Source organism: Tursiops truncatus, chromosome 17 (assembly GCF_011762595.2).
Source record: "Tursiops truncatus isolate mTurTru1 chromosome 17, mTurTru1.mat.Y, whole genome shotgun sequence".
NCBI classification, from domain to species: Eukaryota; Metazoa; Chordata; class Mammalia; order Artiodactyla; family Delphinidae; genus Tursiops; species Tursiops truncatus.
Genome location: NC_047050.1, coordinates 33,337,821 through 33,365,343, shown reverse-complemented (window position 1 = coordinate 33,365,343; position 27,523 = coordinate 33,337,821). Strand labels below are relative to the sequence as shown.

The following is a 27,523-nucleotide window of genomic DNA, read 5'->3' as shown; positions in this document are numbered from 1 at the left end:
TAAATAAAAATATTTGTAGCAGTATTTACTGGCATTTGTAACTCAGGAGGTTAGAAGATGGGTTCAGTGAGGCCAAGGACTTCAGAATATGGGTTCAGTGAGGCCAAGGACTTCAGAATTATCTTAAGTAGGTCAGTTAGTCACCAAGAAAATCATTTTTGCTCAAGGCCACAGTATATACTCCTCACTAGAAATCCATTCTGCAAACGCACACTACCTATCACAAAAGCACCAGACCAAGCAGAGTCACAAAATTATAGAATTGAAGAGTTGGGAAGGACCACAGAAGGTAAAAAGTTAAAATGCCCCCTGTGCATGTATCCCTTCTCACAGCCTGCCATTCAACTTCTACATTCTTTCCTGCTAAACTGCAACCCCCACGAGGAGAGAGACTCTCTTTCTCACCATTATAGCCTCCTGAATGCTGTGGTCAGTAAATATTTTTGAGCAAGTGAATGGGTGTTCTTGTGGGGGAATTATGCCACCTATATCCAGTAGTGCCCATTTTGTAGACGAGCTCAAATTGATAGATGTTCCTTTAAACTGCACTAAATTCACCTCTGGCACCTTCTGATAAATTCTGCCCCATTTTGCATATGTAAGCTTTGCAAATATTTGCAGGCAGCAACTTCTCCAAGCCACACTTCACCATTCCAACATTTGCCACATGTCATTGTTTCCAAGACTTTACTGTCCTCTGTGTGAGCAACATTTGGTCATTTCTTTTTCTAAAACTTGTGACACTCAGAATGAAATATAATTCCTTCCAATTTTTTTTTTTTTTTTTTTTTTTTTTTTTGCGTTACGCGGGCCTCTCACTGTTGTGGCCTCTCCCGTTGTGGAACACAGGCTCCAGACATGCAGGCTCAGTGGCCATGGCTCACAGGCCCAGCCGCTCCGCGGCATGTGGGATCTTCCCGGACCGGGGCATGAACCCGTGTCCCCTGCATCGGCAAGCGGACTCTCAACCACTGCGCCACCAGGGAAGCCCCAATTCCTTCCAATTTTTGCCTAGCCAGCCCAGAATTCTCTGTGACTAAAACTATGCAAGTTTTTCAATCTTTGGGAAAATAATATCAGATGACAAGATGAGACTGATGAGGTATCTTGCAGAGAACCCAAGTAGATAAAACAATGAACTCCTCCCAGAAAGCTTAATTCATCTATTAAGGACACTTCTAGGGAATTCCCTGACTGTCCAGTGGTTAGGACTCCGAGCTTGCATTGCAGGGGGCACGGGTTCCATCCCTGGTCGGGAACTAAGATCCCGCATGCTGCGACATGGCCAAAAAAAGGACACCTCTATGAGGAGCTATAATGCAAAGAGATAGTGATTTATTATATTCCACAAGCGATTGAACCCTTAGCGAAAGATTTCTGGGAGTTTTCTTTTCTGAATAGACATTAAGTAAGCATACATTAAACCTGGGAGGTTCAGTCTTCCAATTTGCGTAGTGAATTGGAACCACAGTAGCCTTAATATGAATGGAGATATGGGTAACTCAGTACCATGAAATGGGAAATGCATTTTAATTACCCCAGGGATTTTTTTTTTTTTGCAAACGAATTGCTTCTATTTTTATGACAATATTGGATCATGAACCCATTCACCTTAATGTTGAGTAATGAGGCCTATAAAGCAGGTCATAAAAATGCTTTGTTTGCAATGCTGTTTTTAGAAACTCCAATCTTATGGAAAAATCACTCTCATTGTTAAAAGCTTGTGTAGTTCTTCAAGAATCCTAGAAATGAAGGATTCCCATGAACTTAAGAAGATCCTTCTCACCTTAATTAAGGAATCAAAGGATTTGAAGACAATAGTAAGAATTATTTCTAAATTTTCTTCAAATCTATATAAAACATACACTTCTTTGCTGCTAGTATAAAGTAGAATTTAATCTAGAAATGGCTGAAAATATTCTGAAAAGAGACATTGTAGGTACAATTAGGTAACAGTCTGAGACAATAGACCAATAATAGTTTCAAGGAAAAATATTCTCTGTTGACTGATATTTCTGCTATTATATATATATATAATATATATATATAATGAAAATCTCACCTTAGAAAATCAAAAGGTAACTTTTAAGAATAGTGAATGCAAATTAAGAGAAGACTAATAACATATTTTTACTCATTAGATTAGCACAAAATTTAAAGGCAATAACATTCATAGCTAATGAGGATGTCATCCTCACACTTTGTATGAGTTGCTACAAATTGGAGAAAATAGTCTGGAAATGTGTATTAAAATTTAAAGTATGCACAATTCTGAACTAGCAATACTACTTTTGGGGACTCTGTCCTACTATAATTAAAAATACACGTACTGGGAATTCCCTGGCTGTCCAGTGGTTAGGACTAGGCGCTTTCACTGCAGTGATCCGGGTTCAATATCTGGTCGCCTGGTTGGGAAACTAAGATCCCTCAAGCCAAGGGCCAAAAAACAAACAAACAAACAAAAAACAACAAGAACAAAACACACTTGTATCTAAGATAAATGGATAAAGGTGTATGTTGCACTGTTGCAACATTGTCAGTAAAAAGAAGAAAAAATAAAAAAATTTAAAAAGCTAGAAATAACTTGAATGTCTATAATTACAGTTAATCAATAAAAATATTATTTGACTATAAAAATTATGAATTAGATGTTGATGTTAATATTGGAAGGATGCCTTTGATTTACTAATAAAAAGTTACAGAGTAATATAAAGAATATAGTCTCTTTTCTGTGAAAATTTAAAAAAAAAACATATTTGTGTGTTTGTAAAAGCATGGAGATTTTAATATTGACTGCTCAGGGTAGTGGCAGTACTAAGAGATGATTTAAAAAGGGGCTTTAGATCTCCATAATCTACATTAGTTCCCTCAAAAGCCATTCTACATAAAAAGAAGTAAAAAGAGTGTGCTTGCTATTTGCACACAGCTCCAAGAAAATCACCTATTCCTTTCCCACCCTAAGCAAATCACCACACGTAAAAAATGTTACATGGAAATTCTGAAGTCTTCTTAACTTCAGCAAAGTAAATTGGAAAGGAGCTGGCTTTTTCATATATATCTTTAAAATTTTTTTTCAAGTTGTCATGTAATATATTTTTTAACATCTTTATTGGAGTATAATTGCTTTACAATGTTGTATTAGTTTCTGCTGTATAACAAAGTGAATTAGCTATATGTATACATATATCCCCACATCTCCTCCCTCTTGCATCTCCCTCTCACTGTCATGTAATATTTTTGAAACTTAAAACAATACTCTAAAAAAAGTTATGGTGGGGCTTCCCTGGTGACGCAGTGGTTGAGAGTCCACCTGCCAATGCAGGGGACATGGGTTCGTGCCCCGGTCCGGGAAGATCCCACATGCCGCGGAGCGGCTGGGCCCGTGAGCCATGGCCGCTGAGCCTGCGCGTCCGGAGCTTGTGCTCCTCAACGGGAGAGGCCACTACAGTGGCCCACGTACCACAAAAAAAAAAAAAAAGTTACGGTGGAACTATTTAGGAATTTATACCACTGTGTGTTGGGTGGGAGGAGGGTATCGGGGGTGTTCAGGAAGAAAATTAGTTGTAATTACTAAAAGTAATAGAAGTTTTAGTTGTCTTTTCATTGGTTTGTTCAATTCATGTTCCTTTATTTTTTTCCCAGCAATTTTCCTTCTCTCCAAACTGTACCCAAAGTCTAGACATTGTTAGCTGTTAGGACTAGAAAGGGTCAGAGCGCTTCCTCAGATTATTCTGTAGTCAATTCTTTCTCACCCTGTCTTTGAAGTGATAGCATTTGCTTCCAAGTTCACATACTATATTTTTTCAAACAAAGTTCCTGCTGCTAATATAGTGACAAACTAGATTTAGAATTAGTCTTCCAGAATTCATGAGCTTGCACAAGCTATTGGTCTTTCATTCCCATGACCATTTCTCCTTGTAACCAAAAGTGCCCACCATGGAACTAAGTTTTCTCGTGCTTGTTATCTAAGAAAAGTTAGATAATTTAAACTTCAACTCTCACACATGCAGAAAAATTAGGAAGTTTATACATACATAGTAGTTTGTGCATACCTCCATCATATCTATTATGTCATGTGTATGCATGTGACTATATCCCCATAAATCTAAACTTCAATAAGGCAGGCACCATGTTTTTTATCTCATTATTTTCCAGTGTCTAGCAGAGTGCTTGACATAATAAGTACTAATAAATGTTTATTGGATAAATAAAAGTATAAACAAATGAATATTTAATGAACGCCTATTTAGTCCAAGAATACAGTTATTTACCTTTTGTGTAAAATATTAGTAGTAGTATTGTTCTGAGGCTGCATAACAGCCTCAGAAGCTAAATGTGAGAATCATATAAGGTAACTAAAGTGAAAATAATTTGTGTACAGCAAAGTACTATGGAAGTGAGAACTCCATTGAGAAGATTATTGAAATAGGCCACAGATCCACTACTAGGTAGACTTACAGTCTCAGAAACATAAAATTGAGGGTTCTCATTCTCAATTACACATGTTAAAAAATAGAGCTTGGTGAATTCACTTTAAATCTATATTGGCTGTATTTGAATTTTCTCTTGTTCCTTAATTTTGCTTTTGTACCATTCTAATCAGACACTTAAGATACATCTTCAGTGGACCTTGAGGTTTCAAAACCAAATATTTTAGAAGTATTTAAGTAAATAAATTATCTAAATATATTATTTATTGTATTAAAATACATAAAGTTTTCAGTTAGTTTTTTTTCCCCCCAACTCTGATGGTAACTTCCAGTTGCTGAAAAATTTTTTAACAGGACTTGCTTGGCATAGCAAAAAGAAAAGATATGTGTGTTCCAGCCACTGAGCAGGGCCTTGGCTGAGTCATTAACTCACCTAGGTGTGAACTTGGACCAGATCCTTGCTTTCTCTTTTTTTAGTTTGCTCACTCTTTCTAAACCCAAAGGAGATAAACCATAATATCCCTAAAGATTACTTCCTTCTCCTAACATTTTATGATTTTATAGTTTAATTCTGTCACTTTCCAATTACAATTCTACTTCAGGTTGAAAAAAAAAAAAACCATAATCCTGCTTTCTCATGTTGGCAAGGCTTGTTTATATAAACCATCTTAAGAAACATTCATGTGATGGTCCTCACAAGCACAAAATAGAGTAGTTATTGATATCAATATATTCCTTGTATACATTAATTAAATTAATCTAATATTTGCCAAACTTTCACCTGACTTTGTTCAAACAAATACTAAAACATCTTGGAGAAATCATGCACACACAATATAAGTATCATTTATGTGGTTCTACCCATCATTAGCTTTCCTCCTCCATCTGAAAATCAAAACCTCTTCATGTACGTTGTTTTACTATAGTATTCAGGAGTAAGATACCTTTTGGACATAAGAATGTGGAGGGAAATTAGTCTGTTTTCAGCATCCAGTCTCTGAGCTAAGGATTTCCCACCACCCGCTGCTTTCTACACTTCAAAACTACTGCTCCAACTAGCTTTCCTGGGAGGAGAGGAGAAAACTGGAAGGGAGGGGAAGAAGGTTGGTGCGAGCAAGAGGCGGGATTGGGAGGCAAGAGGAGGCGTGGCCCGGCTCGACTGTCAAGATAAATACTGAGAACTGGGTGCCGGCTGTGGAGAGAACTCCGGAGGAACGCCAGAGCTTAACAGCACCGAGGACAGCGCCTGGCAGCGCCTGCGCTCTGCTCTTCTTCCTCCAGCAGCCCAGGATTTCTTCTTTACACACACACACACACACACACACACACACACACACACACACCCCCTGAGGTTCTCACCCCACTTTCGCCCTGACATACTCACACACGCATATTCCACGCAGACACACACTCTGCTATACAATGGCAGAATCCCACCTGCAATCATCCGTGATCACAGCCTCACAGTTTTTCGAGATCTGGCTTCATTTCGACGCTGACGGTGACTATCTTCTCTCTTTTGAAGAATCTTATGCATGCCTTTTCCCTCCCTTTCCCCTTCCTTGAGGCTCCTGATCTGATTATCCCTCATTTCTTTTCTTCACTTCTTCCCGCACCTCCCTAATCTTATCTCTCCATTTGGCGGCCAACCATTAACTTTAAAGTTTATGTATTGTTTCTATGTTATCCCAAAACCGTAAACTTTTATTCTCCAAGAATGGTACTCATAAAAAGGGGGGGGGGGATTTAGGGACCCTGCCCCCCAAAGTTTCTACGGCTACATTCAGCATCCCAACCAACCTCCTTTGCCCTTTTAGTGGGTCTAAATGTTGACACGCCGGGAGGGGAGCACTGCTGCGCCTGTATCCTTTGCGGGTTAATGAATATCGAGGCAAGAGAGAACCTCTCCGGTGGCCAGAAAGATAGCTGTTGTGGAAATTGAATGGGGAAGAAACTCAGAATGAGATGTCTGACACCTGGGTGCCTCTTTATCTTTACAGGAAGTGGTTACCTGGAAGGAAAAGAGCTTCAGAACTTGATTCAGGAGCTCCAGCAAGCGCGGAAGAAGGCTGGATTGGTAGGTTGAAGTTTGCAAAGGAGTAAAAGGACCTTCGCCCTTAAATAAATAGATATTCTAGCATTCTCATAAAGAGCCAGCGAAATCAAACGGTTTCCAGGAATGTAAACATTTATTTACTGAGAAGGGGAGAAAGGGCCCCTTTCCAAATTGTGGAGGGAGAGGGAGAGGGAGAGGGAGGGGGAGAGGGGGAAGGGGAAGGGGGAGGGGGGAGAGAAAGGAGAGAGAGAGAGAGAGAGAGAGAGAGAGAGAGAGAGAGAGAGAGAGAGAGAGAGAGAAATTCCTTAAAGGGAAAAAACCTTACAATATGAAATCAGAGCTTTTAAAATATAAATTCTGTACTTGTACTTTCTTTAATAGTGCTTAAAAGGAAAGTGTGCGTGAGATCTTTTAGCAGATCACCACCTCTTCGATTGAGTTCAGTTAGGTAATCTTTAACTTCTCTTTAACAGCCTGTAAGGGGGTAGAAATACATTTCTTCCCCTTGGTGGTGAGGAAACAAATCTGCAGATTATGGATCTCTTATTCTATTGCCAATTATTATTCTTGTAATGTTGATGTGGTTGGAGTGATGAGAAAATGTCTTGTCTTGACCTTCCTCTCTGGGAGAAAGTTGTACAACTTTGCAATGAGCAAGGAATTTAGCAAAAAGGGGATTCATTTCTGTTGAGAAGGAGAAAACCAAAAGTTAGAGATGTAAAAAGTAATTTTAAGACCTTCACATATTTTAAACAAGCAAAGTGATACTCTAATGAGAAGCAATTAGTGGTGTTTTGAAAATAAGCTATATTTGTAATTTAAGCCATTAGTTAATTAAACAAATGACAATTTTTACTAATTATGAATGACTTCCTTTAGGCATAAATTAACCTGTTAAGAAGAGATATTGTTAGCATAAAAATAAAATATGCCCAGCTTTAAAACATAGATGAGATGATTACATAGAGGGAAATAGGTTAAGAATCTTACTAATCTATTGCGGTTTATGTAAGACTGCATTTCAGAAGGCAATGTGGGATTTGGGCTAGAGAGATGTTACCAATCTTTTGTCTTTTTGACTATCGTTAGAGATTTTACATTATAGACTATACATAGATATATATCTTTAGAGGAAAATATAGCTGTGTGTGAATCCTTTAGCAGATCACCACGTCTAGAATTGAGTTATATATATAATAGTACACATATATTATATATATCTGTACATACAATTTACTAATAATTCCCTTTTTGTTCTATCTAAATTGAAAATTGTGTGATACACATCTCTGTACAACATATTCAAAAGAATCCCAGAGAACACTAAAATATATTATGAAGCATTAAAAAACTATCAATTGCTAAAATCCAATGATTTAAATCAAATTGATTTAAAACCAGATAACACTCTGGGAATTGTTTTACCAAGATTTAATATTACATAAATTTGAAAGTATAATAGGATGAGATCAAATAAAATTGAAAATGTTTTATATACTTTCTCCATTCCCTTCCCCCACCTTATACATTACCATGTAAATAAATTCATGCAGTACTATCATTATAGCTCTATGTATCTTTGACTAATAAAACATTTTCTTCCACATTTAAAAATATAAATATTTTAAAATCTGGTTGGAAAATCTTACCTGACATAAAATTTTTCATTAAAACCTTGAAAGATGCTTCCAGCAGCTAAATGATTATATTTTAATTGTTCTGGAAGTAATTTTAATACTTATTTTCATTTAGAAATTCAGATATTTAGAAACTCTATACATGTTTTCAGATACTTCTTTTCCTCTTCCCATTTTAATATTTATACTTTTTGCAAACAGTGACATCATGTTAGAGTTTTAAAGATTTTAGATCTTAATTATTTTTTTCTACTGCCAAGGTTCCAATTTTAGAATATTGGAAACTGTAATTATTAGATTATTATACCAAATTTGAGCACAAGTACAGGATTATATCAAGTTGTTTAATACTTTGATTATTGAATATTTTGTGAATTATGTAATATAGGCTTTGAATAGTTAAAATCTAAATCAAGATATGGATTGAGAGATTCATGTAGTAGACAAATATTTCACTACTGACCCCATTGTACTAAATCTACTTTTATATTTTTTCTTCTCTTTTTTTTAGAACTTAAAGGTTGACCTTATAAACCCAGTTTCTTTGCATTTCTAGCAATAGGATAACAGATTTTACTGTATTAATGGAAACATTGTTTGGCTTATCATATTAATAATGTGAAATTTCAAAAATTTCAATAATATTAACTATAGGTGAATATAACATTAATGAAATATAACAACCCAGTCTACTTTCAGAGCTACCATTTTTCACTAAACATAGTTTTTAAGTTTGCATTTCTTTTTTATAAAGCTTTAATTTGTTATTATTATTATCATTATCATTATGTTTTACACTGTTTAAAACATAAATTTGGACTAGAGGTATACACTGTTTTAAGTTTACTTTACACTTTTTTGTTACTTTAGGGTATGTGTAAAGAACATAACTGATAGTCACACTATTGCCACTTTCACTTTCTTACAATTGTTGCTGTAATAAAATAAATAAACTTTAATAAATACAAGTTGAAATTAATCCATATTGGAAGAGATTTTTTTAAGTCTATATTAAATTGCTTAATTACTATTTGTTATCTCAGTTCTACTAAAGATATTTACTTTTAACCAAAGCAGGATTTTGTAACACTAGTAATAATAATATTCAGCCTCAATATAGCCATCAAATTATATCCCTAGAGCAAATGTGTGTGATAGATAATATCACTATCTTGTTAGTTATGATAAAAACTGAGACCTTAATTTACTTTTCCAAGGACACAGAATAGGACACTCATAAAGGCTGACCTATTTTACATAGGCTTCAGTTAATGCAAGAGGGCTATTTTAAATGGGCTATGTTGAAGACTCAAGGGTATAAATCCAACTTCCTGAATACTAGTTCTATGTTCAGGTTACTAGTTTACAGTTCAGAGCTCTCTAATCTGGCAATATGTGAAGAGATTATGTAAGCAATAGAATACATTGAAAAAAATAAGTCAAATGAGATGAAAGCATTCACTTTGTCACTCTTAAACATGTCTTATGTACATAACTAAATGGGAGAGAGAACATCATCTTGGAAAAAAAAAAATGGAAACAAGGAAACCCTGGAAAACTGCTCCCTAAATTACCCTTGGAGTCAAAGATCTTAAGCATATACAGTCAGTGACCAAAATAAGGTCATCAGTATTGTCTGTCTCTAATGAAAGTGCAAATTGGTCAAGTTATTTTTTTTAATCTGACACATATTTTTCTGATTTTTAATTTGTAAGCAAAGAATGTTTCCAACTACTTCCATGCTGGAAACATTCTTTGCTTACAAATGAGTTGCTCTTGAACATTCACATTATTTGCTTGTCTGAAAACACATATTTTTAACTTCCATGGATAAAACATGTTATAATAAATAAAATGTTATAGGGCAATTAGTGCAGCAATATAAAATAAACTTTCCGGAAGCAAGCAATGTTAAAGTACTTTCACAGTGATCATTATATTTAAATTCACTAAATGTTATGAACTGAATGATTCTGACTACATTCTCAAAGGATAGCATATTCTGAAAACTAATAATAGAAGATAAATCATAGTGATTGATTCAGACATAATAATGTCATTTGAAACCAGTAAAAACTGTATATCACTTGTATCTTAATTTTCATGAAAATAGTTAATCAGTATGCATAATTCTGAATGGTTCTAATTCCAGTTTTTCTTTACAACAAGTTATTACACCATCACAAGCATACTGTTTGTTTGGTTTTTTAAAAAAAAAAAAAAAAAAAAAAACTTCTTACCTGCTTTTTTATAATTTTAGGAGTTATCACCTGAGATGAAAACTTTTGTGGATCAGTATGGGCAAAAAGATGATGGGAAAATAGGAATTGTAGAGGTAAGGAACTTATGCATTGTTCTCATATAGTTTTAATAAATGAGATTTTTGGAGTTGTACTCAACTCAAACATGATATGGCAAGACCTGTTCCAAGAGGTTTATTTTACTTAAGTAACATATTATCTTTTGTTCAGAAATATAAAATCAAAAACTGCTCAGAAATTAAAGAAACCTAAGAATTTGCATAATCCAAAGCTGAAATTTAATACATTATGAAACTAAGACCTGGAGAAGTGAAATGATTTGCCTTTGACTATGTTAACTGTTTGCTGGCACTGGTGCAGTTAGAGGCTCAAGTCCCTAACTTCTGGGTGAGTACCCATCCCATTACATTACCCAGATTCAGTTCAATAAAACACCAACCAAGTACATGGTTCGTTGGTATTTCTTATTGTTTAACAGTGTAAACTCTTCTGTTAGAATATAAAATAAAGTATTTGCAGTCCCTAAATGATATCATGGCAAAAAGCTGCATGCTGGTTTCTGAAATTCCATTTTAGATTAGCAGTTGGCCTTATAAAAACATAAGAACTTAGCTAAAGTCAGTGAATATTTTATGATGTGTTATAGGTACAGATTTCTTTTGAGTCTTTAAGAGTTAAAACTCTCGGTGTCAAATCTTATCTTTTGACAATGACTTTTCCCATTGAGGACAACTTTTTTTTTGTCTCTGAATCAAGGAGGTAAAACTTTGACTATACATTAATTCTTCAGCATTCTCAGATTTGTGAAACAGCTGTTGCTTCCCTTACTTCTACTTTTATAAAATCTAGTGTCTCAGCTACTTTCTTTAACTCTGCAACCCATTAGAGAAGTTGAGTGAACAACTTTGTCCAGAAAAATTAATAAGGTCATATTTTAAAATATACCAAATACAGGCATAATTATGTTATTTATATAATGTTCTTAATGTATTAGATTGTGAAGTATTCTGGCTGTCAACAACTTTAGTCATAATTTACCTTTGTTTCAGAGAACTAACCTGGTTTTCATATAATTGATCTTATAGGACACCTGTGATGTCAATGTGAAATACACTTATTTTTAAACAGCTACCACAAATAGAGTTAAGGAAGAACATACTATTATTATCTTTGTAATTAAAATATTTCCCTGGAGTATACACTTTCCCCTTTGCCCATGTGTAACTCATTACTATATAAATAGATAAATTAATAGTAATGGGACTTATAGACTGACATAGAGGCCAACTAATCAAGATATGAATCATCAAGAATAAGAAAATAACTTTGAAATGAACATAAATGAGATGACATAAATCTAATTATTCAAAACTAGTGGAAATTCTAAAATCAGTGAAATTATAGATGTGGCTATTTCAGAGTTTGGCATACTTTATAATTCTAGCAGAGGAAAGACTGTCATCTTGTATTTAAAGTATTTCACCTTTAAGAACTCCAGTGGGCTCAGCTATTTATTTTAATTTCTTCAGTGATACTGGGTTGTAACAGTAGCACAAAAAGCATGTATCTGATTCACATGGATTCCACATTTTTAAAAGGATAAGAAGGGTGAATCTGTTTTGAATCTGTATTTTACTGTGTATGATATGGTATAATCATTTATGAAGCATTATTTGAGGTCTAATTTGGATGGGAGACTAGGAGTCACTAGCAGATACATTTTCCTAGAGGTTTGATGCAAGAAATTTCCCCAGAAGTTTGAGAAAAGAAACTGTTATAGGAAAGAAAAGATTTCTGTATGAGGAAAGATAGAGAGAAATAGGTAACAGAAGTGGATGAAGAAGTTAATGAAGACTGAAATGAAGACTTGAGGAACTTGTTATAGCAATAACAGTAAGAAAAAGAATTTTCATTTATTTGTATACATTACACAATTTATAGAGTGTTTTCAAATATGTGATCTCACTTGATCCTCATTATAACAAAATAAAATAAATACAAATATAAAATGAGCATCTAATTTATAGTTGAGGAAACCTGTGACTTCAATAGAATTTCAGCCATTTTCCTTTAAATTACTCAGCCTTTTTTTAAAATTAATAATCCATACATTTTCTGCATTAAAAGAAAATATTTGCAAGCTTCAGTTCATTGATTACTTATGGCAAGGCTTAAATTTAGTCTGGTTGAACAGGGATGTACAAAGTATAGAGAAGTTATTTGACCAAACCGCTTGAAACATAATTTGGGAAGAACTTTCAGATCAGTGGAAGCAGAAAGAGATTAAAAGGAGAGAAGTGAGACACATAAGAATTAATTAGAAAGTTTAAGTATTCCAGGACAGGGAACTTTTTGTCATATGGGACCTGTGGGAAAAACTAGCCAAGATTTCTCATTTTAAGGATAAAGAAACTGAAGTCCAGAAAGGTTGAATGATGTGTCCAAGATCCCACTGGCAGGGAGTGACAGAACATTTATACAGGCCTATGTCTGACTCTGATTCCAGAATTCTTTTCATTAATCTGAGTTATCAGCCAAGACACAGAAGGAAGTGGGGAGGGTGAGTACTTGGAGAAGTGAGAATGAGAGAATGGGAGAACAGGGAAGAGATTGCTGCTGTAGTTCATATGCATGTTGATTGTGTACTTAGCCTAGTTAAGCAGGAGGGACAAGAAAAAGGAGAGGTTCTGAAAAAATCATTGTAAAAAAGGAATTGAAAGCTACAGATTACATGTACAAAATGGAAAAAGGGAGAGTGGGGAATGCCTGAATTTGTAATGTGCTCTCTGGTGTCACCAGAAAGTTGTATTAAATAAACTTCATCCTTTCTGTTTTCCAACTTATATATCACTTGCTAAGATATACTATATATAACAAGAAATACAAATACACAAATCCCAGCCAGCTATGAAGGAATGTAAAAATCCAGGTTTTCCAAAATATATAATAGTCTACTTACTCCCATCAACTCACATCAAGTACACCATCACTTTGGTGTTCAAAGGGAAAAGGGGTTAGATTTGCTTGTTTTGCCCACTTAGCAGGTGTACACATGGGCTCATCAAAATCTAATCAAAGTAAACCAAATGGTATTTAAATGGCAGTCTACTTTCCTGGTGGAAACAGGCCAAATTGACTTGGCTGTAATTGAAATGTGTCGTTCAAAAGATTAGAAAATATAGTGGTTAATTTTCAAACTTCTGTTCTAATGAAGTTGACTGATACTTTCCAACAACATGCTTTTTCTACCTAGATATGTAAAAATATGTAAAAAGAAGGGTAATGTACAGATATGCTTTCTTGTGAACTTTTCAATTTTATGTCTCCAAAGAGATTTTAAAATTCACACAAATACAGTTCGGTAATAAAGAGATTGTTGATACAAACTCAAAATAGGAGCATTGAAATTCTGAGATAATTTAACAAATACCGTGACAGTCAAAATGTTCTAAATTTATTCAGACTAATAGCTCTATTGCAGAGAAGACTGATTAAAATAGTTAAAGAGAGAGACTGAATGATTTGACAGATAATAGAAATTTCTTCTCTGGTGCTCACATTAAGTATAGATATTTCCTTTAGCGGGATGCCAAATCTGCAAACTTTTCACCTGATCCCTTGGGAACTATGTGGGAAACTACCAACCTCTCCAGTCTATTGTGTCTCTTTGTCCAGGTCAGTGCATCCACTGGAAAAATAGATCTACAAGCTATTTTAATCCTAAAACTATAATAACCCTCCCAGGGAAGCAGACACTTCTCTAGACTTTCCTTCTTTTCAGCCATAGTGGGATTTGAGCACATGAGTTTAACCATAGTAAATGTAATTTTTTTATAGCAGACTACTTTTCTACCTCAGAATTTGGGGAAATGACTGACAATAAAGTCTGATTTAAAAGTTCATTCTGGATAGATTTTTAAAAACAGTTTATTAAGAAAACTTTTTGACTGACGATTTTAATGGAGGGTGATGGTAAAAGGACAAGGTCTCAAAATCAAAAAAGTTAGACTGTCTGATTTCAAAATAAGCTATGTGATAGCAGACCGTTTATCTTCTCTGAGTCTCTGTTTCCTTGGCTGTGAACAGGGGTGACATATGAGTATCAACATCAAATGTGATAATACATGTCAAACAAATAGATAAACTCTGGCACACTGTAAAAACTCAATAAATGTATTTGCTATTATTATTAAAAATAAAAATATTTCATTGGAAAATCTATACCATTTTTCTGAATGTCAATCTTTTTCCCATTTTTATAACTTGTCAAATTCAAATTATTAAATTCCACCAGTCTTTAATTTGTACAAAAAGATTATTTGCCTTTCAAATTTCCAGGTTTCCTGGACTCACTTCTCATTGGCTAGAAAAATATTTCTTTGGTTCCCAAACCAAAAAAGTGAATGTTTTACTAATATGTGTTGAAGGAAGCTAACATGCACCAAGATTGTCTTCAAAAGTTATGCCTCATGTGTGCTTTAAAAGATATAGCTCAGTCACTTATATTTCTAGTAAAGTTACTTCATGTGTACTCTCCCAGCACCTAGCATGTTGCTTTGAAACTGTCTGAAAAAAACTTTTTTTGAACTTATCTGCCTTCCTGTAAAGTTCTTACTATTGGTGACTACGAATCTCCAGCATCCAGCACAGTGCCTAGTAGGTTCTGAATCATAGCCACATGAGCCATAGCAAGGGATTTCAACCTACTCCAAAACACAGGCAAGGGCTCGATTTTATGCCTAGGAATAGAAGACAGATGGTAAAGATCCCTGTCATGGGACAGGTTGAGTTCCTTGGGGAGCATATCTGAGTTGAAGAAAAGCAATGAGGAAGTTTATTAGGAAGTGCTCTTGGGATTAATACCTGTGGAAGGTAAATGAAAAGAACAGGGCTGGGCAGAGGGAGACTTTGGGCTGTGATATAGTCTCAACTTCAGTTGACCGTACAGTGAGCTCTGAACTGGGATGAGCCTTCAGAGATGTCCCAAGTTTTCATGAGAGGGCTAGGTTTTATATCCCCATACGCATCAGTCATAGAATTCAGCTTCCTTGGGGAACATAGCTCTCTTCAGCCCAGGTAATCTCCCAAAGAGACCTGGCAGTTGAGACAATAGCAACACTCCTAGCACCTAAAGAGAGCTCTGGATGTCATATCACAGTGACCACTCCAACCCCTATCCACAACTCAGTAATAAGTTATTTGAATTATCTCCAAAAGAGCTTTATTTCCATTTATTGGAAGCCTATGCTGACCCTAGTCAATTGCCTTCATTCGTTGGTTGAGTAAAGTATTTACTGAAATTTTTGCAGGTGCCAGGCAAAGAAACAGTAATTAAGACAGACCCTTTCCTCAAGATGTATATCGAGTGATAGGGAAGACAGGCAAGTAGAAATTTTTGCTTCCCCACTCTCAGTGACAAGCAACAAGCGACAAGCTTCATAAATGAAGCTTTGAGAGATTCTCCTGTGGCAGCCACAGTTATCTGCCTGCCACTTATTCCCTTGCTTTTCTCCACTTTCTTCTCCAACCCATAATAAAGTTTTGAGAGTTTATAAAAAAGCAGGTAGGTAGCCCAAGAACTAAGAAATCACCAATAATCTTGGAACAGGTAGTACTGGATACTACTACGGACAACAGTGATTTAGCAAAACAGAGACAAAAGCAGCCCTACTTAACAGCTTCTATAAAAGACCTCAGGTACTTTGTCAATATGGTGTTAGAGTCAACAGTTGGAAAGTTACTGCACCAGCTCTGAAACTTGAATATTAATTCATATGCATTGTGAAACACACCTTGAAAAAGATGATTTGGGGAATTCCCTAGCCATCCAGTAGTTAGGATTAGGCACTTTCACTGACAAGGACCCAGATTCAATCCCTGGTCTGGGAACTAAGATCCCACAAACCACATGGTGTGGCCAAAAAAAATCCCACCAAAAAGCAAAAACAAAACAAAAAACACACAAAAGATGATTTCTTAATGTTCACTAATAGCCACATCCTATCCACACATATTCACTGCTTCTTTCTTAGTGACTAGTTGTCTTATTACAAAGTTTTATGTGTTTAAAACTCATTTCTAATGTCTGTAAAATAGGACAGCACTGTATTCAGTTTAACATTAACAGTTCAATTAAATTAAAAGGTTGACTATTTTGCATGTAGATATAATATGTATTTTCTTATAATTAAACCAACTAGAACCAAAATGGCATGGGCAAAGAGATATATATTTATACTACATGAAGAGCAATTTTACCATCTCTATATTTGACATTCTAGAGACCTCTGAACTTTATGAAAGTTATATGAAGTTTAATTTTTGAAACAAAGATGGTTAAAATTTCCCTAATTTTACATGTGGTCATTGCTTACTAGCTCATTCTTTTATTTTTTCTGTTTTTATATATTTGGTGGATTTTGGTAAATAGAATTTTTTAAGAAAAATTATTATTTTTGTTCAAAACAACACACAATAATTAGGAAAATCCAAGCAATATAGAAAATTGCAATGAAGATGGAAAAAAATGCTCACTACAAATCATATTAAGTAGGTATTTTTAATGAAGTAAAATTATCAACCAATTCCAAACATTTATGTCAGGCACCTAACATTGAGCACCACACTGAGTATTCAGAGGATGCAGACAAAGAATAGACTTTGCCCTCCTGAAATGGATAGTCTATGGGGAGGTCCACCAAAAACTTACAAAGTAGTATCTGACAAGTTACATACCAATAAATAGAGAGTTGGCATTGGCTATTTCCTGTTTCCTAAATAAATGCTTGCATTAATGCACAACCAAACTAGTGACCTTTGTCTCAAAATAAATAAGAAAATGTTTTCTGAGTCATACTAAACATCCTAATAAGATGTCTGGCCCTGTCTCTTAGTTTCATCCCATTATTAGTGCCTATAAACTGAATGATTCTAAATTGAGATATTTCAAAGATCTAAAAACAAGATAAGTTAAAGGACATATTATACAGGCATAAAGAAGCTGAGATTACTTGCCTATAAGGTAGAATGATACATTTTATATTAAATTTTATATTTTTTAATGGACCTAAAAGGACAACATTTTTTTGAAGTGTGAGAGTCTTTCCTATAATTTGGTAGAACTTTCGGCATTTATGCTGAACTTAAGGTTAATCTAGACTGCAGATTCTTGGTCTAAAATCCAGAGATGAGGGTTCATGCCCGTACTTCAGGGGATTCATCAGCTTCTGGAAATTAGATGAAATATAGTGTTGTAGGTTCATTCTTTAACGGTGAAAATGTAGTGATTCTAACAGATTCTCAAAGTCATTTTGAACCCAATACGTTTAAGAGACACTGGTTTCTATTTCAACTCCTTATTTTAGTGACGAGGGTGCTAAGTTCCACAAATGGCTGAGGGAGTTGCTGGGGACCACAGCTAATTAGCAGCTGAGCCAGGAATAGAACCCATACCTTCAGTGAGGCCATCAATCCAGCTCCCTTCCTCCCTGCACACAATAGATAGATTATATTCATCTTAAAATGGGATCTGGAGTCCTTGTTTCCGAAAAAAAAAAAAAAAATGAGCATTGAAGTTACGAAATGAGATCTAAGGAGAAATGTCATAGGGTCACTAAATGGAGATCATCGAATAGAATTCAAGACCTGGACTCAAGCAGCAGACGTTCTTTTAGCAGAAACCAAAAATTTGAGAACTGATATTCACTATTACTGGTCAATTTCCACTGTTCTTTGTGAATTGTCTTTTCCATCTCTCTTTCCACTGTCTTACAATTGTCTTGAATTTCCCTTCCTTTGCATCTCTTAATAAGCTTTCTCCTCAGACTTGGGAATGCATTTTTTCCTTCTATCCTTTCCACTGCATTCATATTTCTCTAGTTTCTTTTATTCTACCTGAAATGTATGTCTCCATGTGTGCCATTCTGTGTTCCCTGAGAGGAACAAGACCAGATCTGTGGCACAGAAAAGATGAAGGGGTCAAGCCACCAGGATGAGTCTGCTTCTATGTCTAGCAGATGAGAATTGGTCAAATAATCCCTATCTGAGCTTCCTATGCATGCTTGCTGTGGTCATCTCCCAGACCAGAGGACCAGTCACTCAAGGACACCCAAGCACTGGAAGACACAATGGCACTTTGTAGGGGCAAAGTATCAGAAAGGGAAAATCGATTATAATGTTTTTCCTTTCGTAGTTTTCTAGGTAATAAAACTATGTTAAGAAAACCTAAGAGCAGGAAATGTGAGAGACTTGCTTTCAAGCTCCTTACAACAACTTTTTAAATCTTTTCTAGTTGGCTCATGTATTACCCACAGAAGAGAACTTCCTGCTGCTCTTCCGATGCCAGCAGCTGAAGTCCTGTGAGGAATTCATGAAGGTATAAGAAAGCTCTGTCACTGAATGATGTTTTCAGAAAGCTACTTAAAATAGGAAAATGGCTGCCTTTTTTTTTTAATATATTTGGTTTTCCTTATCCAAAATAATTTACAGACATGGAGAAAATATGATACTGATCACAGTGGCTTCATAGAAACTGAGGAGCTTAAGGTAAGCAAGTAAAAACATGTAAGTTTTTTCCTGTCAAATATAATTATGAACTTTGTAGCTTTTTAAAAAGCCTCCCACAAAAGAAACTAATGTTGAGCAATGGCGCATTTTCACCCACTCTTCCAGTTGTTAATAAAGAACCAGATCAAAAAAGAGACTTCAAGTACTTCTTGAAATTCTGTTCAGCAATGTAAAATTAGCATTCTCTGTGATACATACAAATTATTATATGAGGTAGCTGATAGATAGATAATGATATACTAAGCCAAATAAGTTGGTTATTTTCATTAAAATTTGGCATTTTATTTTATAAATGAAACAGCTATATAAATAGATTTCTCTTTCAAGATAAACAATTATTGGACACCTACTGTATGCCAGGTGCTTTACACACATTTAATCTTCACGTGAGTTCTTTGAGATTAGTATTACCCCAGTGAGGAAAAAGTTAAGAGAAGTGATGTACTGAAGGCTACACAGAAATAAGACATAGAACTGTGATCTTTAAACTCATCTGTTTCCAAAACCCCTAGCTTACTGCCTCTCAGTAACAGCAATAAAAACAAAGTCCTAATATAATCAAACTTCCAAAAAACTGCAACTTTGAAACTAAATTTATCAATTCATATCTCACAGATGTATATAAGAGCTGGTGGGGGAGGAAGAAGATATGAAGGAAAAGACAAAGAGGTCTGAAATCAAGTCTTATCTCTGGACAAATCTCTATATCATTCTGCCTGATTTATTTCATCTTTTATGTGGGGGTAATAATACCTTCCTTTCAGATTTATTGTGAAGGTCAAGTAAGATGTTGCACATAGAAGATTTTGTGAAATACAGGCACAGTATAAATTATATTATTCATGAACTCAATAATTTACTAGCCTTCAGAAATATAGAAGCATCTTTCTCTCATTTCTTTAAATTGACCTCAATACTTCTCAGTCTGGAAGACTCTATTTTCTCTATCTTCATGGTATAGAGTAACTAAAAGGCAAGCAAATTAATAATTACTGAGCACCTACTATGTGGCAGGCATAGTACTAGATGCCTAAAATATATTTTAACATTTAATCCTCACAGAAAAGTTACAAGGGAGGTATTATAATTCCCATTATACAAACAAAGAAACTGAAATTCAGAGAGATTTTAAAGAGTACACAGCTGCCTGGGAAAAGAACCTGGTTTTGGACACAGAATATCTGATAATGATAATAATGTTTTTTTTTTCCCCACAAGGCCAAACATTTTCAAGCTTCAGTCATCAAGAACTACCTCTTCTGCTATTATGTAGGGAAACATGAATATCAAACACAGTTTCCTGGTCATAGTTTAACATGGTTTGAGTTACATATATTTGTACCACTGCAAAATTGCTAAAACATATTTAACTAAAAACACTTACAGGGACTTCCCTGGCCCTCCAGTGGTTAAGACTTCACGCTTCCACTGCAGGGGGCATGGGTTCAATCCCTGATAGGGGAACTAAGATCCCACATGCCTCGTGGCACAGCCAAAAAACTAATATTTTTAAATTTCTTTAAAAATTTTTAAGAAAGGGAAATAATAGTAATAACATCTTAAAAAATAAAAACACTTAGAAATGTAAACATTTTTCATGTGAAATCACCAAAAACAATGTCTTTCACAAATTTGCAACTCAGCAACCCACAAGGTTACCCACAAGGTGACAGTTAAACTATTGTGTTTTTATTCTATTGGACCAAAAAAAAATTCTTCCAAATATCATTTCAAGTTCATAATGAAACTTTAGCTCATTTCAAATACTGGCCTTCTTTATTCTAAATTTTATTCTCAGAAGAGATTCTAAATAGAAGTACTCCTCTCTGGGGAATTTTGAAGATAAGTTGGCATTCTTTTTTAATGGATCTTTCAAGAAAGCTAATTTTAAGATCCGTAATAGAGTAAAACATTGCTTGCTCTCAGACACGACTTTGAATCTCAGCATCCCGAGGTTTCTCCCAGGCTATTTTTGTGACCACCATTTTAGTCTCTGATGAGGATTTTTAACCCAATTAGTCTCTGACAAAAGCCTCATATGGTTCAAAAGTAAAATTCACCCCCCAACAGATAACTTTGAATTTTCCATGCTTTACTTTGAATTTGAAGTGGAATGTTTGAAGTGAAATTAAATTTATCAAACCAAGAAAAAGGTCTCCTTCCTTGAAAATAATGAAGTTAAATCAGCCCAGCAGAGCTAGAAAATCTGGGAGGGAGATAACTGAAAAACTGAAGAAACCCAACCCTTCAATAATGTTTGGACATAATATCTGCTCAGTTTTCCATAATTGCATTAATTCATTTTCTGAACAAATAAAGAAGTTGCAAATGAACAGCACTAGACAAAATGAAAGACTTTTATATTAAGTACTTACACTGTCATTTATATGGCAAGTTTTTGTAAAGCTTTAATTTATTTCTCTGGTAAAAAAAATTAAATTCACTCCTAAACGTCAACTGTCAAATTAATAATCATCTTTTTTCATCCTTCCCACATTAATCTCTACTTTGATGTGATTCATATATCCTTCAAAGATTAGGTAACATCTGCAGCCAACTGTTTTAGTTTGAACAGTCAGCTGAAACATTCTAACCAAGGTGATTTGTACCGCATCAAGCCTAAAAGCCCTCTGGTGAAATGTACTTCATATTGGCTATAAACTGATGTGGAAATACAGCTTGTGAGGGCAGAAAATGCACTTGAAATTAAGGGTAGGTCTCCACCTTCTTTACTGATAATTGTTCACAAATCTTACAAAGGTTTAAGGGGGTCCCTTGTGTTTCTTGGAGAAGAGTTACATGAGTATTTGTGAAGATAGCATTAGGTAGAAATGCATCCATTGGGCTGGCTGGTTTTACAAGTCTTTACTCTGATTCCTACATGGTGTACAATCCAGATACTTCTTTAATTGAAATCATAAAAGCATAGCATAGCATAGGAGACTGTGACAGATCAGTTTTCAGTCAAAGAGAACTGCTGGAACGCCAAGAGTACCTCCCTTCTAAGCTCCTCCAGTTACCCGGTTCTACCCTCAAAAAGAGACTTCCTTTGTATTCCTGGGGTGTTCCATTTCAAGGCAGGCTGAAATGAAAGCAGATTGTTTGTTACTGATGAAATTTATCTGACTTTTTTGTCTTAACAGAACTTTCTAAAGGACCTTCTGGAAAAAGCAAACAAGACTGTTGATGATAAAAAACTAGCTGAGTATACAGACCTAATGGTAAGACTGATCTTGAAAAGACTACAGCCAAGAGCCTATGAAATATTACTGTGTTCTGGCTAATTCCCAAGTCTACACAGGATGAAATAAACAAGCCATGGTGTGGGCATCACATTCACATAGGTATCATTTCACTTCAAAAGTGAAATACCTAGGGATGCTTATACCTTGTAAGGCTGAAAGCTACAAGTGTATTGTAAGGCTGGCTTTAAGGCTCAGCATATGAGCATTTCCTTTCTTGTGGAGGTAGGTAATTTTCATCTATCAAAATATCACTTGTTTTTCTTACAAACCAGTGTAATTATATCACATATATATGTAAGTTACATTATAGATATATAAATTATATCACCAAAAACTCATTTATTATAGAGATTCTGAATCCATTTTTATCATGTCTTAGGAAATCATTGATTTTGTTAGAGTTTAAAGAAAACTTCTGGCTACCTTATTCACTGAGTGACTAAAAATGGATATTTCCTCCTTCTTTCTTTTGAATCTTGTTATTTTGGAATATTGTCTTGGTGCTTTGGGTGAGGAAGTCCAAATACACCCTGAGCTTGATGCTGTGGTAAATAGTATAACCAAAAACTATTTTAGAATATTGATAATAGAGTGAAGAAAATTGCTTTACACATAAGCACTTAATGTTTGAAGAATGAATGAATAAATTTATAAAATTCCAGATAAAATAATACAATGCCCATGAAGTTAATTAACTTCCAAGTGGGTAAAATTTGTTCATTTTGATTCACAGCATTAGGACGATGAGGAAAAAGCCTTTGCCAAACTGATTAAGCCATGGCCCAATATTTTGGCAACATTATTTTAATTGTTTAATTCTTGAAATTCAGACAGTTTTAAATTATCCAGATCAGTACATATATTTATACACACTTTAAGTACTATAAATGTACAGTGAATTCTTACCTCATTGATATAAATAACTTATAAAACATAAGTGCCTATTATAACAATTATGTTATTTTAGACCAATAAAGGAGTTCGAATTTTTTCCTGAGAAAGAATTTTATAAAGAGTTTGATCATATTTGATGTAACTGAGGTTTACTTTCAGCCTGTCAGCCTACTTTTATGTGGGGGAAAAAAACCCACTAGAACTTTACTATTGCCCTATTCATTATACAGTGATATTTATTATAAAGTGGGACTAATCTTTAGTTTCAAAGCAATCAAAAAAGTTTTCACTGTAAGGAAGTGTCCTCTTTAATTCCTCATTACATTGCCACTTACCACAGCACTAACATACACGTGTTACAATGGGCAGATCTACACTCTGAATAACTTTTGGGAAATGGACAATAACCTACATTTATCAATTTTCTGTTTTGCGCCAATCTTAAAGGATGTCTACTTAAAGACTCCTTTCCAAGTAGAAATTTGAAGCAGCCTTTTTAAAACCACTCAGATGGGAGTTTTCCCCCTGTTGAATTGGCCTGGCCTATCTGGTTAAATGTCATAAACAAGCTCAAATCCAGGAAGCAGATTAATCAAGAACTAATTAAAATTTAAATATATTTGTAGGGAAATATTTCCCTGGGGACACTAAACTGTGTGATCTGGTGTCCAGTATCTTGGCAGACACTGTGACAATTTAGAACTTTTATAGTCAATGGACTATAAAATGTTGCATTAGTAACAGATCCTGAAAAAATCTACCTCCTACAAAGGATTGTTAGAACATCTCAGACCACAGAATGCCCTTCTTTTTTTCCCTAAAGAGACCTCATCAAACCTATATCCCTTATGATCACACTCCTTTCTTTAAAAACAAAAATAATGCCACTTTCTCACATATTTTATATATTTTGTTTTATATGTAGTCCTTCTATATAAAATATTAGAACAGTAGTTGCAACTTTCTAAAATGTGAATGCTTCCCAAATATGGGTATGAATGTGTTTATACCTGGCTGTGTCTTGGTATATGATGTGTATGTAAGTGCAATGGGGAGGTAAGGAGCTTTATTGAGTACCTAGTACCCAAGGCAAAATAAAACAATTCAAACTTACTCAAAAATTTGTTCTCTGAGGATTTATTCATATTATCTGCTTATTCTGATTGTACTCTTTGATGCTCTAAAAGAGAGAAACAAATTAAATATTAATTTTCATACTATTATTTGGAAAGTTTCAGGATGTGCTATGTACTGCCAAACACCATCTATCCCACATCTTGATACATATAAACACATATTTGCAAGAAAAATAAATGATTATGTTCCAGAAGCCTAGCCTAAGATCACTATTACTCTGACTATTCTATATTGTTATGGTAAATTTTGGCAATTGACACAGGTCATAGAATAGAAATTTTGCACTGAAAGTTTAATAGATGCTAGTTTCTAGAATTCTGCTGTCTACATAGGTAATTGATAACTCAAACTGCTTTATTTTGAATTTCCTTCTCCTTAATGCAATAAATAATTCTTCAATGGCTACAGTAAAGCATTCTGTCTTTCAGCTGAAATTGTTTGATTCAAATAATGATGGGAAGCTGGAATTAACTGAGATGGCCAGGTGAGTTTAGGAACTATGCAAATATTATTATAAAAAGCTGATCCTTGTCAAAAATCTAATGTATTATAATGTTTTTCTCTCAAAAGGTTACTGCCAGTGCAGGAGAATTTTCTTCTTAAATTTCAGGTATTTCTCTTTTTCGCTACCATAAATAATATTTTTCTCAAAAGGTTAGAATGTGGGATATTTGCCAAGGGAAACACGATGGAATATAATAGTTGCATTTTAATCTTTGCTCTCTTCTCTATCATTTAGGGAGTCAAAATGTGTGGGAAAGAGTTCAATAAAGCTTTTGAGTTATATGATCAGGTAAAAAATTTTTCTTATCTATAATTTAATTCTTTAGAAAAATTTGGAAAATGCTCAGGAAGGGTTAACCTCAAACTCAAGGTTATATTAAAAGAAACATGAGCTATTAAAATTACTCAGCCAATTTATTCTTGTCATGGGAAATGAGTTATGTTATATCCCGAATTAGACAAATTTGATTCAAATCCCATGCAACAATTTATCTCCTGTGAGGCTTTGAATAAGATACCAAACTCCTCTGATCCTCAGTTTCCTCATTTGTAACCAAGAGATAATAATACTCACTTTGCAGGGTAGAATGAGGATTAAGCCAATGAAAATATCCAGCAGAATCCTCCCATTAAGTGTATGGTAAGATCATGTGTGTGAGGAAAGGTTGTGTATGATGTCACTAGTTAACATGTTTTGTTTCTTCTAATTTCTCTACTCCTGGACCAAATCAGTCCTCTGCAGGCTCTAGTACAGCCTTTCCACTGCCTGATGTGACATCAAGCCAGTAATATAGGTTCCCCAAGCCTATGTCCTCACTCATATGAAAATATTTGAAATTTGAAATATTTAATGAAAATTTTTAATGAAAATATTTAATGAAAAATTTAATGAAAATATTAATTACTTCAACAGAAGGTGGTGATATTGTTAACATAAAGTGAAATATTAAATGTGAAATCACTTTGAAAATTTCAAAGCATTTTACAAATATAAGATGCTGAATGAGAGGGAATTCATATCTATTTTGGAACTTGGGAACAGTTAAAAATTTGAGTGCCTGACCTAAGAGGTTAGAATATCTGCCAAGTTTGCAGTAGGAAGATTTTCTGAGGATTTCAATTATTTCCAATTTACTACATTCTCCATTATTATGGATGAGTTTGCTTATATTCTGTTTTATTACTCCTCCCTTAGGATGGCAATGGATACATAGATGAAAATGAACTGGATGCTTTACTGAAGGACCTATGTGAGAAGAATAAACAGGTAATCTAGTTACCTTGCCACACTTCTTAAGCAGACTTGATGGATCCATCTAGAAGCAACCTCACATCCATTTTGGAGAATCTACTTTAAAAATTTATAGAGGAGCAGAAGTAGATTTCAGTTCTTAACCTGATTTGGTACTAGCCTGAATCAGTGTTTAACTGTGATAAATAGATTTCAAAAACAACCTTGTGATTTACCCACATTTGTATAAGAATTTAATCCAGCTCTTTTCTTGATGGATTGATGTAACAAGCAGTTTCATCTCACATTTTATCACTTGACAGTGGTTAATTCACTTCCATGTTTAACTGGATTATAATACATTCTGTGTTCTATATAGGATCTGGATATTAATAATATTCCAATGTACAAGAAAAGCATAATGGCTTTATCGGATGGAGGGAAGCTGTACCGAACGGATCTTGCTCTTATTCTCTCTGCTGGGGACAACTAGAATTGACGCCCATGACCACTTACTAGCAGTACATTGTATCTAAAAAATAACTGTGCACTATAAGGGAGTAGGCTGTATTTTGTTTTGTATCTGTAAATTTAACTGCATATAGATAATTATCCAGGATGTGTGGCACACTCTTTTCAGTTTGTTTCTATACTCTTTGTAACGTACATTTTTTGTACATTTGAAAAGGAGAATGTCTATGCTTAGGCCAGTCAATACACCCAATTAAAATAAAATAATCTAACATATTCTTGCTTCCATAAATATAGTTGGACAAGATTTCCCTAAAAACTCCACCAGGATTAATCTCTAAAATCCTAGTCTCTGATATGTAAATGCATTTGACACTGAATAGAAGAATTATACATACATAACAAGCCAAGCATTCTTATTTCAGACAATTGTAAATCTGCCCCACAAAGTAGTTCTAAGCTGTGTTTCCAATTAGAAGAAATGTGCTTTTGCATCTAAAATACCAAAATATCAATCGTTAGCTAACTATGGCTCTATGTGGTTAACAGTCTCACTAGGCAAGATTTAGTCAATTAACCAACAACACACCTATTGCTTGAATCCACACCAATCTATTGGTTCAAGTTGATTTGATGACAAGGAAAGGCAGCACCAGACAATGCATAAATCTGTCTTCTTCTACGTTTGTATTTCCGAGTCTACTGTCAGAGTATGACCTTAACCCATTTTCTAAACAGTTTTCATGTGTTGCAGACTATAATTATTCTAGTAAACTGCTGTTTTTATGTCACAGTCTATGTACTATCTGATTAAATTATATATATCAGGTATCCTGGTGTTTAGTTTGCATTCTTTCTGGATTTTCTTTTTATGTAGAACTGTTCATTTCCACCAAGGGTAACTGCTGCCTCTGAATTTTTTTTTTTTTTCTAGCTACAACAACTCTATTTTTACTACATAATTGAATTTTAATTTAAAATTCATAGCACCCTGATTGTTGAATGTTATATCATCAATAATTTTGTGTATTCTGTGAATTCTATATTTCATTTTGAGATCAGCATTCAAAATAGTTCTATTTCTATCTGCGA

The 27,523-nt window shown here is 34.5% G+C and overlaps 1 protein-coding gene across 2 annotated transcripts; it reads left to right on the top strand.

The window, feature by feature from the left end:
- The first annotated feature begins 5,852 nt into the window (after positions 1-5,852).
- CALB1 (calbindin 1) lies at positions 5,853-26,453 on the top strand. 2 transcript variants are annotated; one of them, XM_004324669.4, is made up of 11 exons: positions 5,853-5,931; positions 6,431-6,507; positions 10,384-10,458; positions 18,675-18,758; positions 18,872-18,928; positions 22,093-22,170; positions 24,654-24,709; positions 24,796-24,835; positions 24,965-25,018; positions 25,925-25,996; positions 26,340-26,453. In XM_004324669.4, the coding sequence occupies exons 1-11, from the start codon at positions 5,853-5,855 to the stop codon at positions 26,451-26,453; spliced, it is 786 nt and encodes a 261-aa protein (XP_004324717.1). The 2 variants fall into 2 exon arrangements, with proteins under 2 accessions (XP_004324717.1, XP_033698561.1); XM_033842670.1 differs by lacking the exon at positions 10,384-10,458.
- The last annotated feature ends 1,070 nt before the right edge of the window (positions 26,454-27,523 follow it).

Excerpts from the sequence above, each read along its gene's own strand:
- CALB1 (XM_004324669.4), top strand. The coding sequence starts at position 5,853 with ATGGCAGAATCCCACCTGCAATCATCCGTGATCACAGCCTCACAGTTT. Across the intron at positions 24,710-24,795 it reads GAATTAACTGAGATGGCCAG|GTTACTGCCAGTGCAGGAGA; the intron begins GTGAGTTTAGGA and ends TTCTCTCAAAAG. Across the intron at positions 24,836-24,964 it reads ATTTTCTTCTTAAATTTCAG|GGAGTCAAAATGTGTGGGAA; the intron begins GTATTTCTCTTT and ends TCTATCATTTAG.